General features: G+C 44.8%; 2 protein-coding genes and 1 pseudogene across 3 annotated transcripts; 1 reads left to right on the top strand and 2 right to left on the bottom strand.

Annotated features, from left to right (window-relative positions):
• Positions 1-3,247: 3,247 nt before the first annotated feature.
• Positions 3,248-5,180, bottom strand: LOC120694996 (annotated as a pseudogene).
• A 6,797-nt stretch (positions 5,181-11,977) lies between these two features.
• Positions 11,978-13,271, top strand: LOC120695870 (protein LIFEGUARD 2-like). Its single transcript, XM_039979085.1, has 4 exons — positions 11,978-12,233; positions 12,341-12,454; positions 12,682-12,839; positions 12,960-13,271. Exons 1-4 carry the CDS (start codon positions 11,978-11,980, stop codon positions 13,164-13,166), a joined length of 735 nt encoding a protein of 244 aa, XP_039835019.1. The 3' UTR covers positions 13,167-13,271.
• A 607-nt stretch (positions 13,272-13,878) lies between these two features.
• LOC120663590 (putative disease resistance protein RGA3) lies at positions 13,879-15,850 on the bottom strand. Of its 2 annotated transcripts, XM_039942460.1 has the most exons (3): positions 14,752-15,850; positions 14,389-14,673; positions 13,879-14,277 (listed from the first exon to the last, which is right to left on the bottom strand). In XM_039942460.1, exon 1 carries the CDS (start codon positions 15,821-15,823, stop codon positions 14,882-14,884), a length of 942 nt encoding a protein of 313 aa, XP_039798394.1. In that variant the 5' UTR covers positions 15,824-15,850; the 3' UTR covers positions 13,879-14,277; positions 14,389-14,673; positions 14,752-14,881. The 2 variants fall into 2 exon arrangements, with proteins under 2 accessions (XP_039798394.1, XP_039798388.1); XM_039942454.1 differs by having other exon boundaries at positions 14,389-15,850.
• Between the last annotated feature and the right edge of the window lie 72 nt (positions 15,851-15,922).

Genomic DNA, 15,922 nt, shown 5'->3' with positions numbered 1-15,922 from the left:
CATAATAAAGGAAATTTAATGCTTGAATGTAAATGCGAAGGATATGAGACAACCGGATTTTTTCCCGTGGTATCGAGGAGTTGACGCTCCCCCCTAATCCACGTTGAAGCACCCACACAAGGGTATCGCTCCCTTGCTTCACCAAGGAGCAAGTGATCACTAAGAATGCTCCTTCTCCATCTTCGGAATGGCGAGCTTCACACCGTGTACAAGCTTCTTGTCTTGGGGCTCCCACAAACTCCAAGAGCTCACCCAGAACCTCCCGATCACCGAGACCGGCTAGGTGCCGTCAAACACCAAGAGTAACAAACTCCTAAACCTTCACTTAACCTACACTCAGTTGGCCCTAGCTCAAGCACACTTGCTACACTTGCAAAGGTTGAATTCTTCAAGGTTGAAGCACAATCAATGTACTAGATCTTCACTCTTTTGCTCAAATCACTCTCTCTTCTTCTCAAGGGTGGCCTCAGGTATTCAATGCGTCAAAGGCAGTTCAAATCAGCCAGGGGGTGCCCTTATATAGAGTGGAGAGGGTCACATAGCCATTGAAAGTTCACTGCAGAAAAATCGTAGCCGTTGGGGTTCTGACACAGTATCCAGGCTTGCGTCATTGCACCGGTGCATGCTCCGTAGGTGCATCGGTTCAACCGGTGCTGAAGAGGTTCACTAATCAACTCAAACAAGCTTTCTGGAACATAATACATCCAATGCACCGATGGTTGATTCTGAGGCATCAGTTCAACCGGTGCTGAAGGCGAATCATAGCCACCCAAACATGCTCTCTGGAACAAAGTACGTCCATTGCACCGGTGCTTATCTTTTTGACCATCGGTTCAACCGGTGCTATAGAGTTTGTTGACTTGATTTCTGCTTGCATCCAGAAAAGATAGACCGACAGGGCGTCGGTCCTTCCGCCAAGCATCGGATGCACCGATGCATGGGTCATCGGTTAAACCGGTGCTACTGTTTTTCTTGATTTTCAGCTGAATTGACTTGAAGTTTGAATGTTACTTTGATTGTTTCTTCTTCCAAGTATTTTGTTGACTTCTTTTGACTATCTTGAGCTGTTTTTGAGCGAGTGTGCAAGATTTCTAAGGCCAACTCAATTTTGGTCATGCTACTAACTCATGAACCCCTCTTAATAGTACGGTCAAAAACTAAAAACTATAAACCCTAGCTAAATCAAGTGTCATTCATCTCCTTGTGACACTTGAGACTAGAAAGGTCCTTAATCTTTGGAATTGAGTCCTTGGCACGCATGATTGTTTTGAATTGAGGGGTCTACTTTCATATTTCATATGAGACTATTCTAATCATTTATTTTTCCTTCAAAACACATGTTAGTTGCATACGGTTGTCATTAATCACCGAAACTTACCATTAGCATTTATCGGCCTAGATGCGCTTCATAATGTCTCTATATGTATGAAACTTGATCCTGGCATACATATAGTTATGCATTCGGTTTTGTCCTTAAAACCGGGTGTGACAAGCAGTCGGCATGCTGTCAATCAGCCTAATTCAATAATTATAATTTTTGAATTTCCATACATGGGAGGCTTGCTGTCATCACTTTTATCCTTATCTGCCTCCTCCTGAATTGCCAACCCGTAACAACACTATTAAAAATATGCATGTGGCCCGATAAATATACATGGCCCAACGAATAATTAGCCTCTTCGCACGCTAATCGCGCCTGCCTTGCCCCGCCCTTTTATGTTGTGACTAATGTTACTAGTTACGAAAAATTCTTATTTTTATTTATTTAAGTCAATTATTGGAATAATAGGGGAAATAGAAATTTTAAACAATATCTTTGGGTTTAAATCTATAATTTCTCCAATTTTAGATTGAAGATATATTTACGCATATGGCTATGTGCACACGGAGGAGACTTGAATTGCTTACCAATTATATCCCGACGATATTGTCACACAGTGCAGATGTCAATAAACTTGGTGGTGACATCTAGCATCTTTTGTTTCTTAGATTCAGCTATAGTATACCTTTGAGATCAGCTTGGTGCGATACGAGTAAGAGAGAAGTCACTTGAGAAAAAGAGTAAATAGATGTCCAAAACTATAGCCAAAGATTTTACTGAGCTCATATATAGTTTATTAAATTATTTGAACCTATATACTTTTTTATTAAGAAATCTGAACGTATAAACTCGCAATGCAGCAATTTATGCTATTCACTAGCAGTATAGTGAAATGGTATTGAAGGAAGGATGAAGGAAAATTAGACCCATTTGCAACTATTCGTCATTAATCTCCAATATATTATATACAATGACACTAATACTGCCGTGTTGAACCAACCAAATATGAAGCATTAAATAAATATAAAAGGAAATTTGACCTATGCTGTGCTAATGAATATAAAGCACATAGCATGCTATATGTACTTAAGGGACTGCTCTGTCTCATGTGTGCCATAGCATGCTATTAATGAAATATCAAGCACATAGCTTTATGTAGCATGCTACTGATGAAATATCAAGCATATAGCTTTATGGTGATTACATGTAGTTTGTTATGTTCTTATCTGCATCTAAGATTATTGTTTTTGAAGCCCAGTTATTCGACCTGTGTTTTATTTTTGTATGATGCCTCTGAGGTTCTTATTAGTGGTAACTTTAGAGTACCCGGATGATTTTAAGAAGGCAGCATTGATCAATAACTGAATGGATAACTTTGTTGTCATTGCACAGTAAAGCAAGAGAAGTATATCTATGCATCTAACCTTTTGTGATCAGAGTGAGCATAGTACTGAGTATTAGTAAAAGTTTTTGATACATTGTGCTGGAGCTGTAGTGATCTAAGTTAGTGATTGAGGTCAAGAACAATCTATTTATGTACGGAAAATACCAAACGTAGATCATATTTATCCATGGGACGACTATGCACTTGCATTCATGGACCAACTTCAGTGTATGCCCTCTGATTCATCTTGGAAACAAAATATGAAAACACTGAAAGCATTGCCCTGTTCCAGACCATAAAGAAAACTGAAACTGAAACACTCAGTTTCCTCTGAAAGTTTTAAAAAACCTCAATCTATCTTCAGTTCTGAGTGGACGTTCCATCGATATAACAGTAACCAAAAGACTAAAGTAAGATTATCTCTAAACTAGATAGGAAAGGCATAACCGTATAATAAGGCCCACAATTCATCAGGGTGTCTTGCACATTCATCACCTTAACTGTTCAGTTCCAGGTGCTATCATGCTTCGGCTCAGTAGTGATTAATTTGTCTCCACTGGCAATTGCAATTTGCTGCTGGTAAAATCTGAAAAGCACAATGCATACAAATTAAAAAAAAATAAAAGCACCATGCACACAAGTTTAACAAATATTGTATAGCTTATTAGATATGTAGCTTTTTAAGGTGAAACAATTTGGGAGGCTACAAAAAGGGCACAAAGGAGAGAGCCGAACAACATGAAAACCAAGAGGCCACAAAGAAAAAAGGTAGTGATTGTAAGTGAAATTCCAAAGGTTCATAAGGTTAGGTCCTCTAGTTTGAGCTGCAAACCTAGATGTACTGGCCAAAGAGGAGATATCAGAATTTAAAAAACCTTGACCTGCAGGGGAAAGACTACCCCACGGCATTGTATTAAGAAGATCTTCTCACACAGATTAAGAAAATTCTTGAACCCCTATCCCCACCTGTACATAATGGCCCGGCGCCTGTGAGAAAGGCCAAACCCCTAACTGTGCTTTGGATATGAAACAAGCGAGGGGGTTTTTTTTCTGTGCAAGCCGGGAGTCGAACTCCCGAGCTGGTGGTTCCCATCACAAGCTTCCACCAGCCGACCTAAAGCCCGCTTGCAGATATCAGAATATGAGATGAACATCTTGCGGCCAATTAATAAAAATAAAATCTTGTACTTTTGGATGCACATCTTGACTGCCTCAGGCCAGGCTGTATTTTTCTTTAGCATATACTGGGTATCATCCATTTCCATTCAACTAAATAATATTTAAGCAGCAGAACAATACAGAAGCTGTAAAGTGCAAATAAACCATATACATAAAAATTAATAAACAAAGTTCTGAACTTGTGATAACGTACGTACCTGGAATGTAAAAGCTCATGAAGGGGAGGGCATAATAGAAGTACTTAGGCATGGTTGTTACCTTCTTCACCTGCCCTGATTTAAGCTCAAGCATGAAGGTCCTATCATCTACCCTCACGAAGAGAAGACCTACGCCCTCAGCGAAACCCATGACCATGACATGAGCTCGGTGGTTGGGACGACGATCGTCGTCAATAGGGAGTAGTTTCTCAAGCGCAATGACTCCACATTGTACCCATCCTGCAACTCCCTCTGGGTCCACCTTCCTCGACCACAGGTGGAGGGTCGAACCGTTAACGCCGGCGAGCCCCAGCGAGCCATCCTCCATTGGCATGAGGACAGGCTCGCCGTGCAGGCCGCCTGTCAAGCTGACTACAGATAGGCAATGTTTTCCCAGATGAAACTTGAGAATCGCCGTGGCGACGCCGATTCTTCCGAGCAAGAAGTGGATCTCGTCTCCAACAATGGCCGCCCGTTTCATCTCAACCATGAAACGCCGCTCACCTATCTGCACAGAGGCCGGCGCGCTCCATGCGGTAGCCTCGGATGAGTACACCCACGCGCTAGCCACCGCGCTGGCGGTGGCGCTGTAGCCGACGAGGACCACGAGGAAGGGGCCCCCGCGTCAGTCGCGGTGGTCGCAGCCCTCCGCCGCACAGAGAACCGCGCCGGAGTGGGAGCAGAACTGCTTGCCGTCAGGTTTCGGCAGCACCTTGCGGTCGCCGGTGATGGGGTCCCAGACAGCAAGGCCGGCACCCCTGTTGAGGAGAAGGAGGAAGCGGCCGTGGCGGCAGTCGAGAGCCCAGCATCCGAAGTCCGGCTGGAGGAAAGGGATGCGTGCTGCGGTGGGATTGGGAATAACGAGCCGGGTAATGTGGCCGGCTCCGCCGGTGTAGACGCTGAGCGTGAAGCCGAGCAGGGGAGGCGTTCGGTGGAACTCGCGGTAGCGGCGGGGGAAGGAAGGGTCGGAGAGGATGCGGCGCCAAGGTTTGCAGACGAGGGAGGCGCGGAGGAGGCAGGCGGGATCGTCCGGTGGGAGGCGGAGGAGGATCTCGGCGACGGCGTCGTCGATCAACTCGGGCGGCAGCGGCGGCGCCATGGTTTTGCGGCTGCCCTTTTTTATAGAAAGGGCCTTCCATCAAACCTGCACGAAGCCCATATCAAAACCTTCCACTAAACGGAATCGCCAGCCATCTCCGCCGCTTCTTCTTCTTACTGCGCCATCGTACCCACACACACCCAGCCACCAGGTTGCCTTCATCCGATCTGTCTCCCTCGAGCACCGGGGTGGGGGGGGGGGGGGGCTCTTTGAATGTGTTCAATGTATAGCCGCTAAATTCCTACAGTGTATCAGTTAACTTTCCTATCCTTAACGCTTTAGAAATGAGTGATAATACCATCACTCTTAAATTGCAAGACCCAAGTTTCAGAAACATTGTGACCACTACATACATCACTACCATCTTGTCACAATTTCACAAACATTCACAAATCACACATATTGGGTCTTTCGAAAAAAAAACATTCTCACATATTGCAATCAACAATCGAATGCATCGATAGGAAGCCAATTAGGCATATATTGCATGTATGCATGAACAAACTATTTTTTTTGAGCAACATGAACAAACTAATTAAGAAACAAACAAGCACGGCTTTAGTTATTCGTTCACGCCTTGTGACCGTTTCTTCTTCGCAGCAGCTTTCGAAGAAAAATCCCTTAAATCTATAGTAGTACTATTCTTTTTTTTTTTGCAATATTGATACCTTTCTCTTCCTACCTACCTACAATTTTAATCACTCATTTAAATCAATAAATAGACTAAGCAGATAAGTAATTGGAAGCACAAATTTATACCTGCCTACAGTACTACAAACAGAGGGGTCCAGAGCGATGCCCGCAGCTGGCACTGGCAGCCTGCGCGCTTGAACTTGCGAGGCCGCGCGCTTGACACCGCGGCGCCGCCTGCCGCTCCCGCTTGCCGCCACTGCTTGCGCTTGGGTCAGCCAGGCACGGAGCGCGCTCCACTCAACGCAACCACAGCCTGCGCAGCTGCGCTCGCCGCTCAATGTCCCAGCTTGTTTTCTCCGTGAATCCAGCGACTACCCCAGCAGGTAATTAGTTTCGAGCATCTCCAAGAGCTCTTGTATCTTGGGTGAGTTTTCTAAAAAAAAAGGAAGACAAAAAATTCCTATCCAACAGAAACTCTATCTACCTCGTCTTCTATTCTTGTTTTCTATCCAAGGGGTGCAGCTAGGCATCTTTGCCTAGCGCTGAGCGTTAGCCATTCTTTTTTGGATTTTGGAAAAACTGTTAAATTTCATTCCTTTTTCGCTAGCTATTTCGTTTTATATAATAGCTATATTAGGATTTTAGCTATTCATAAATACAAGAGCTCTTAGAAATGTTCTTATTGCTTCAAATGCCTGTCTCTACTGCATCTTGCAACTTACATCCTCTACTGTATCATAGGACTTCCATCTGCTTGTGTTGCAATTCATTTTCCATTATAATTAACAATCATATGTTCAACAACTTTTCGTCGTTGTGGCATCTACCAATGGCATGCTTTTGTTATCTACTTATCTGTTTATTTTTTATTAATTATCCGTTATAATTACTACTATTGGGATGCGAGCAAAACAATTTTCCATCATGGCATCTATCAGTCGAATGATTTTGTTATCTGCTTGATTTCTAAGAAATCATCTATTTCGATTTATTTGGTTTTAAATTGCCATCTGCTTCTTTGCTTTGAGTATGGCTCTGTAGTATATGCCTGGTGATCTGACACTATCTTTCATTGCATCTCGGTTACAAATCATACAAAACTGGGTTCCTAATTAGATGCCAGGGGTACTGGACATTATTTTTGAAATATAACTGGTGTTGACATTGTTTGAAAATATAACTAGATATTAGGGGTAGTGGACTCTCTGGCGGTACAATTTAAAATACAAGTCCATGAAGGCAGGCCCATCACAGCTAGTACTAGACTAGAATCATTGGCGTCCTCTACTAAAGCTGCAGCCCATGTACACATAGGAGAATTGAGGCTAATAATCTGTGGATTCTATGTTGTTTTCCTTCAGATGTGGTTTAATGTTTCAAGACGTTAAGTAGCAGTGTTAGATCATTGGAAAATACAATCAGTGAACCGTAAATACACAAATATTTAGTCATAGTTTAGTTTCAGATCGAAACCGTCCTCATTCTGTATGGCTATTGCTTGAATTAGCTACAAGAGATAAAATTATGTTGGAGTCTTTGTCATTTTACTTTTCCAAAATTTAAACATTCAGTTTGGTTTCATGTTTTCAAGAGGGTTCTACCCCTTCAGAACCGTGACCAGTTGCATTACTGCTCCTGTAATGTTATCCCCCCCCCCCCCCCCTTTCGATATAACCATTGGTCAGTTGAATGCGCTTGTTCATGGAGCATGAAGTGTGCTAAGCTAAAAAGTTATATGAATGTGGCTGATCTGGAAATCATCTTCTATTCTTTTTCTGTTATCATCCGGATAAAACTTTGTGAGAAATGGAAGAAGGGCTAACTGGAATTTTTGCCCATGAGGATCCAAACCAGGCTTCCTTTGTTTCTCCTTTTTTAAAAAGAAAAAGTACACTACATATTCTGTACCTTTTTTAGAAAAAAATGATAGTTATACCAGGTGCCAACATGACCATTATGGGCCGAGAAAAGTTTCAAGAGTTCATAATTCTTGCTTGCGTTGTTTTCAATAGATGACACTGGCACATGGCAAATTCTTGTCTCTGTTTCCTTGGTTGATTGCAACTAATAATTAGTCAGGAATGGCTGTGTTTATGAGCTATCTTCGATATTTTTGAATTCCCAGGAGCCTGAAAATTCACTAGTTTGAGTCTGTATGAATGCAATTGTGCTCTGTTCTTGGCAGAAAAAAAATTCAATATGACGTTTGGTGTTGGTTTCATGTCTTCGAAATTATTCTCAAGTAGCAGTATCAGTTTTTTTTGGCATTTTGAAGTAATAAAATAGATACCTTGTTACTGGTTATAACTTATAATCACCTGCTTTAGGCGTTTTGTTGACATTGCTACCTTTTTTAATTAAATGCTCATTTTATGCATGGACAGCCAATCTGGAATGGACAGATTCGGCATGTTATTTTTTCCGCTGATAAACGAACCATATGATTTAGTTTTCTCTATGTCTTGATTGAGGCATTGCTTGGGCCCACCAGTCTTAGTTCATGTCTGACAAAATCTTGCTGTTGGGCACTTGGTCTGGTCGTCATAGACTCTGAACTCAGGTGAAGTAGCTCGATCGTGAACAGTGTGATGCCATTCCTGAATATTTATCAGTAGAGTTGCAGTCAGCCAAAAGGAAACAGAGGCAGCCATTGCTAAAACAGTGTGATGGCATACCAAGCAACGCAGCAGCAAGACAAGAACAGGTGCTAGAACACTAGCATCACCCGGCTGAAGTGGCAGCCTGGAAATGAGCTCCTTCATCGACAGCATTCTGTGCAAGGAGAAGGCAACGAGCAGAGAGACGTACGCCTAGTTCAAATTTCAATGCGGCGGCAAAGCTTGTCCTCCTCGCAGATGAGCTTCATGTTCATCGCCACGAGCAGGCTCTCCGGTATGTGCGCTGATGATGCGATCCTCCTCGTGTCTGCTCATCTCGGCAGGGAGTCGGTGCGCGCCACAACCATGCTGGACAGCGGAGAGAGTCCAGAAAGAAAGAGGACAACAAAAAAAAGAGGACAAAAGCACGCGATAAACCAGAGAATATTTTATAAAAATAAGGGGGTTTTGTATAAAAAGTTGGATCCTGATTATTTATCACAATCCAATTATTGAAAAAACAGTCCCAGATTGGAGCGCAATTCAAGATGCAGATTTTACTGGGTCGGTCCAATGACCAAGTACTCAAAACTTAAAGTTTAGTGTAAAATCCATTAGAACGGTCCATAAAAAGTTGGTGTCAACTTGGTGCCAAGGACTTGGGTCGTTCGGGTAACCCAATCCCAATCCCTCCTCTGACGATGCCCCTCGTGAGACTTTGCGAAGCCGCCCCTCCTCCCAACGCCGCACCTCCTCCCTGCACACCATGGCTCGGGCGGGCGCCGGCTTGTCCAACGGCTCCCGCCTACGACGCGGCACCCATCCTCTACACAAGTTTTTCTTCAATCCCCAATCCTTAGTGGATGACTGGCAGGTGCGCAGTTGTGTGGCACGCGGCTATGAGCAGGTCGGAGGCTCAGAGCGCAAAAGCTCGGGGACGCTAGGTTGGCGGCAGCACAGAGGAAGAGTAGGATGTTGGCCACTCACACCTTGCCGCCATGTTCTACCCCCTCCTCGCCATCCCAGACCGTAACGGCCGCGACTACGCCCGTGCCCTCGAGCTCAGCGACGTTGGCCGCGAGTAGATCGGCTCGGAGCGCATCGGCGGCGAGCAACCATAGCACAAGCTAGGGCAGCGAGGCGCCTGGTGTCCTCCGGTGTCACGAGCGCCGCCGGGGCACATTGAGGCAGACAAGGACAACGCCGAGCAGGTATGCGGTCGGGAGGGTGATGAGGACGGTGTCGATGGCCGTGTTGAGCTCGACGCTGCGCGACGAGGCCTCCTCGTGGAAGTCAAAGAGCAGAGAGAGGATGTAGGCACAGCTGCAATGTTTTAAATAGCGGGCTAAGCCATTTAGCTATCGATGTCCAAAAACGGGCTATAGCCAACTATAGCGGGCTATAGCGGTAGCTAAGAGCTAAATTGTACGTGAAAAAACTTAGCTAAATTTCTCTCAAACAACTATAGCCAGAGATAGCGGAAGCTATAGCCGGAGATTTAAAACCTTGCACAGCTGAGCGCGACGGCGACAGAAGGCATCTGCGGCTGGACGCTCAAGAAACTGGAGTGTTGTCGATTGATCCACTCCCTGAAGCTTCTTCTCTGTTGTTGCTGCTCCACTCCCTGAAGCTTCTTCTCTGCTGTTGCTGCTGGCTGGAGCAGAGGAGGGAGAGGGCGATGCATGAGACAGAAAATAGGAGAATACAATAAATTTTGGAACTTGATGTTTAATTTTTGATTGGTCGACTCACGACACAGCTGCTTCCCACTGGTTTGAGTGGGTTGAGCACTTCACCCAAAACGAACTCGTCCTGAATCGTGATCAGGGGTGTTTTTGCAAAAGACGCGGAGCACTCGTTCAATCCCCACCAAATCCTCGCATACAGCCGCACCATGGCGCCGCCGCCGCCGCCAGAACTGATGCCCGAGCTCGTCGGCGAGATCCTCCTCCGCCTCCCTCCCGAGGATCGTACCAGGATTGATCATGTTACACGCTGGTTGATGTAGAAACATATATTATCTTATTATTTTACCAACAAATGGAGCCTCCACATTCGCTTTCAAGACCTAAAAATTTCAACATTAATCAGAGAAAATAAGAAAAAATTAAATTATCCACCACAGCCATTATAATAAAATTTGTCAAAAATATCCCTATACATAATTGGAGTTAACCCACCATGAATACCTTGATTGCAGAGGATGTTACAATAGGCTGGTCAGATAAATAGGCTCTTCCTCAGATTCCCAATATAGACGAGCTATACGCTTCAAGAGATCCAACGATTACCATTGCAAAAAAAAGGGGTATCAATTGGGACAGTTAAGGGACATGAACGAGATTGCTGGTAATTAAAAAAATCAGAAATCTTAAAAATGTTACTGGAAAGAATGCTCGCTGCACCAAACAAATGCCATAGGTTGCCACCAAGAAGCTCCTTACACCTACTTGCCGCACCCAGATTCCCGGCCATGCTTCCTGCTCTCGCTTCCTACCTGCGCCTACCCAGCTCATCGCGCCTGCTTGCCGCGCTTCCTCGCCGCCTGTGCTGCTCCCGCTCACCGCATCTTACAGCACCCGCTCAGCACACAAGCCTCCTCGCCCGCAAACTAGCCTGCCATTTGCGCTGCATTTGTTGCGGAGGGGCTTCGGGGCGGAACAGGGGCGGAGGGGCTCCTAGGCGGCGGCGCGGCGAACCGGAGGCGAAGGGGCTCCGGGGCGGTGGCGCGGTGGACCAAGGGCGGAGGGGCTGCGCGGCGGCGGCACGACGAACCAGAGGCGGAGGGGCTCCGGAGCGGCATGCCTCGGCGGTGCTGTGGATCGGAGACGCTCCAGCCAAACGCTAGATAAGGTCATTTCTCTATTTCATGTGAACTGTCCATACTATTTTATTAATATTTAAGAGTTTACACATACTCTCAATAAACAACTTTGTACTGCTTTTATGTACAAAATGTCAAAATAAATTAGAATTTAAAAAATACACATAAAAATATAATATTTCATATTAATATATCCACACTAAAAAGATCAAAATTAGTTTGTACTCAAAGCTTAAAAGGCACAAAGTTATAATACAAAATAAAGAATTTAATCTTATATAATTTCTAGCCGCGTAAATGCGCGGGTGACCCTTACTCTGATATGAAACTCTACTTCCAAACGAATAGAGGAGTACTCAGTACGTACTTTGACAATAAATTAATGGTGATTTTTGCAAATGTGTAGTTTTTTTAGCAAATGTGTAGTTTTTTTTAAAACAACTATTCAGGATGAATTTAGCCATACTAAGAGATTTGATTCGAAACTAAGATGTATTAACCACATTTGTTGAGTCTGGAGGGACACAAACAGTTGGGAGTTTGAAGTAACCTCGTGTGTGCCAAGAAAAGAGTTGTGAGCAGCCACTGGAAAACCGTAGAAACTGACTGAGAATAGAAAACCCCGCGCCACCTTCCCCCTCCCGCCATCTCGCTGCCTCCCGGCCTCTCTCCGCCGTCCAAACTCCGCAGAACCCAGGCACATCTCCTCCGCCCCCGATCAACCTCCGGCGAGCGCGACAGCGATGGGCAAGGGCGATCACCGCGATCTGGAGGCCGCCGCGGCCGCCTTCCCGCCGGCGGGCGCGTACATGATCGAGAGCCCGCAGCTGCGGTGGGCCTTCATCCGCAAGGTGTACGCGCTTGTGGCGATGCAGCTGATGGCCACCGTCGCCGTCGCCGCCGCCGTCTACTTCGTGCCGGCGATCCGCCGGTTCTTCGCCGCCCGCACGCCGGCGGCCATCGCCGCCTTCGTGGCCATCATCGTCGCCCCCATCATCCGTGAGCATCTAGCCGCGATAAATCCATTAGTGTTCGTTCACCTTCAGTGCTTGATCGTACGTGCATCTCGGTGACCCGTGTCACTCGTGTCTCGATCGACCCGACAGTGGTGCTGCCCATGGTGTTCCTCCGGAAACGGCACCCCATCAACCTCGTCCTCCTCGCCCTCTTCACCGTGTCCATGAGCTTCGCCGTCGGCTTGGGCTGCCTCTCCAGGAAAGGTGACAGTCGTCTCATCTAGTAGAACCACAAGAATTTCAGTTTCAGCCTTCCTACCAAGATTCCTGAAATTCTTGCGAAATTCATTTTAAATTGCTGCATTCTAAACATCTTCCAAGATTCCTGTCGATTATTCATAAATCCTGAAACTCTTGGAAGATTCTACCATGATACCATCTAATAATCATCTATGGACATCAAATGCACTGACATGCATTCACTTTGGCAGGCATCATCATTATCGAAGCGGCGTCCCTGACACTGGTGGTGGTGGTCGGCCTGACGCTCTACACGTTCTGGGCGGCCAAGAGGGGCCACGACTTCAGCTTCCTCGGGCCCTTCCTGGCCGCGGCGTGCCTCATCCTCATGCTCTACTGGCTCGCCCAGGTCCGGCGACCAGACCACCATCTCTGTTCCTCACGTTTCTTCTCTGAACCTCAAGATTGTTCAAAGCCTGCCATGGCCGTCTCTCTGAACCTGAATTGAAGCTTGCTCTGCTACCTGCAGATGCTGCTGCCGATGGGGAGTGTCGCGACGACGGTGTACGGGTGCGTCGTCGCGCTGGTGTTCTCCGGCTTCATCATCTACGACACCGACAACCTGATCAAGCGGCACGCCTACGACGAGTACGTCATGGCGGCCATCTCCCTGTACCTCGACACCGTCAACATCTTCATGGCCATCGTCAGCTGCCTGAGCTCTTCGGATCCCTAGAACATTGTACGCGTACGGATCAGCTGCCGTGCTAAACCTCTGGAGCTTCCGTAGTCTGTAGGATTGCAATGTCTTAGTCTAATGTATCTTGACTAGAACAGAAAAAAAAAGTGTACATTTGGGAACGAGCAGTTTCATGATGAGGACGAGCAAAGGTCGTTGCCTATGTTTTATCGCACTGTTTTCCAATGCGCCTCAGACAGGAACTATGGACCTCACGGTACAAAAAAAATGAGGGATCCGATCCCACAAAACTGACTAAAGCTCGTCAAATTGATGATAGGGTCCATATGGATTCATTTGAAATCTTATAAAGCCTTATTTTATTTTTTAGATTCATTGAATGTTTTATTTGAAGCCTGTAGAACTTGCATCACGAGATCTAGTTATTTTGTGGGAGTTCTTAGGCCCCAAAGTATCTCCAGGATTTTTTTTCTAAAAAAAATTAGAGGTGTTTTGAGTATTTGTTTTATCTCATTTATTAAATTAAAAACCCATCAACCATGTCAACCCCTGAACTGCTTTGACAGGTCTCAAGGGCCAAAACTGAACAAAAGTAAAAGTTGAGATATTGAAATATTCCTTTATCTAAAAAGCAAAAGTAAAAGTTGAGACATCCAAACTAAACTCAAAACTTTGATCCAGTGCTACAGCCATACAGGTGATGATTATAACGGTATATATCACATAGTTTATCATAGGAAAAAAAACCTGTTAATATAACACAATTATATAATCATATTAGTTGCATTCCAAGCTCAACATTTGGACCACAAATTCAAATGACAAGTTCACAGCACTGCTGGAGTACATGACAGACGACACACCACAAATGCACAACCACAGTGCCAACACACAAACAGAACAGGGACAAGTTCATAATCAAAGCTACAATTTCACAAGCCAATAACTAGTAAAATGGCGTCTCTTCAGTTTCTGGTGCAACATTATGAGGACTTGTTCAGGATACATATGATACCAAAGCCGCTTCTTTACAGGATGTCAGCATTTGAATAGATAATGGTGTGGAATATGTAGTCCAGGGTGCACAGAAACACTCTGAAGCCTGAATTCTACAGACCTTCAAGATTTTGCAGCATTCAGGAGGGGCCTGCAACAAGGAATCATGCAAACCAAGGATGGAAATTAAGCTACATCTAGTTTTGTTTGATGACACGCGAAAAATAAAATCGGATGGAAATTGCCGATTAGAAAATTTTACCTTGAATTATTCTAGTTTTTCCTTGTAATTCTTGCACTGCCGTAGCTCATTGCAGCCAGAATGAACATCTAGGCGCAGTAGTGAACTGCGAAGCTTCTCTTCATCCGGCAGTGACTGGATAGCTGGGCAAGAACAGATTACCAAGCTCCTGAGTGAATGGTTCTTTCGCAATCCAGCTGGTAGGGACTGCAGGTTGCAGCACTGAAACCGTAGCTCTTGGAGGGCGGTGAGGAGCTGAAGTGTCTTCTCTTGCTCTTCAGAGAAGCATTATACCTGATTGTCAGACTGGAAGCATAGTGTGGTCAGAGTAGCTGAAGGGTGTTGCCAGATGGAAGAAATAAGTACCCCAGATATGCTATCTACCTCCAGTACTTCCAATCGGACAGGAAGATTCGTCAACCTTATATTAGATCTTCCGTTGAGTGTTGGCCAGTGGACTTGCCACAGTTGTAGACCTCCAATTTCTGAAGACTGCTCCTTTACCAATATCAGACTAATCTATTCTTAGTTCCTCGCAGTTCTTTATTTCTAGATATTTGAGAGATTTCAACTTTGATAAAGGCAGAGCAGTAAGTTTGGTACAATCTGAAATAATTAGCTCTTCAAGGTTGTCAAATCGAGAGCCTCTATATACCCTGTCCCAACTTTCTAGATTGTGCATGCTCTCCAACTTCAGTTTCTTAAGATTTGGTATATTGATGAAAGGTAGAAGAGTGCTCCATGCCACATCTTGCAGAATGATAGTATCCAGCATGTTGAAGGAATTGTCACACAGCCATCTAGGATGTTCTCCACCTGCATGATTTTTAATATGAAGCTCTCTGAGGTTGTAATGTGGTTCAAGACCTTCCAGAACGCCTTTTTCTAAGATTGGGTCTTTAATAGCTCGTTGTTTATCCCAAACTAGTTTCAATTTTCTCAGATGCCTCTTAAATCTCAGCTCTGCTTCCTCACCCTCTTCCATTGTTCTCACTTTTTCCAGGTTATACACGCTGAGCGATCCACCAAACTCACTCAACTTCCCCAACTGCCGCAGTCTGAAATTTTCACTTTCTTTAACTTCGAATCTTCTTAGCTCTTGTAAAAACTTGAGTTGCCCAACATCAGCAATTTTGGAGTGTAGTTCTTTATTGGCAAGAAAATGACGTAAATTCACAAGCTGATTCAAGCCTTTCCTAGGTAGATCAGAAATTCCATTGCACTCTTTTAGATCCAAGCATTGTAAATGATAAAATCTACATATTGGATCAAGTAAGGACATTGAACAACCATATGATTTAATTTTTAGGTAACGAAGGTGGACCAGTTTTGAAAAGTTATGTGGCAAATGTTCCCAGGATTCTGCAAAAAGCCGAAGAATACGAAGATGTTTTATTTCCCTAAATATATCTTTTAGAAACTCAGCAAAGCTTGCATCATATGTTCCTATAATCATCAGCGTACGTAGATTTCCAATATTCACTATTTTGCTTAGATCGGTCTGACCGGTCGGAGGACCGGTCTGATCGGTAGTTCACCTGGGGAATCCATGCAG

The sequence above is a fragment of the Panicum virgatum genome, chromosome 2K (genome assembly GCF_016808335.1).
Source record: "Panicum virgatum strain AP13 chromosome 2K, P.virgatum_v5, whole genome shotgun sequence".
NCBI lineage: Eukaryota > Viridiplantae > Streptophyta > Magnoliopsida > Poales > Poaceae > Panicum > Panicum virgatum.
This window is presented reverse-complemented; position numbering and strand designations above follow the sequence as displayed.

Excerpts from the sequence above, each read along its gene's own strand:
- LOC120663590 (XM_039942454.1), bottom strand. The coding sequence starts at position 15,823 with ATGATTATAGGAACATATGATGCAAGCTTTGCTGAGTTTCTAAAAGAT.
- LOC120695870 (XM_039979085.1), top strand. The coding sequence starts at position 11,978 with ATGGGCAAGGGCGATCACCGCGATCTGGAGGCCGCCGCGGCCGCCTTC. Across the intron at positions 12,455-12,681 it reads GGGCTGCCTCTCCAGGAAAG|GCATCATCATTATCGAAGCG; the intron begins GTGACAGTCGTC and ends TCACTTTGGCAG. Across the intron at positions 12,840-12,959 it reads TGCTCTACTGGCTCGCCCAG|ATGCTGCTGCCGATGGGGAG; the intron begins GTCCGGCGACCA and ends TGCTACCTGCAG.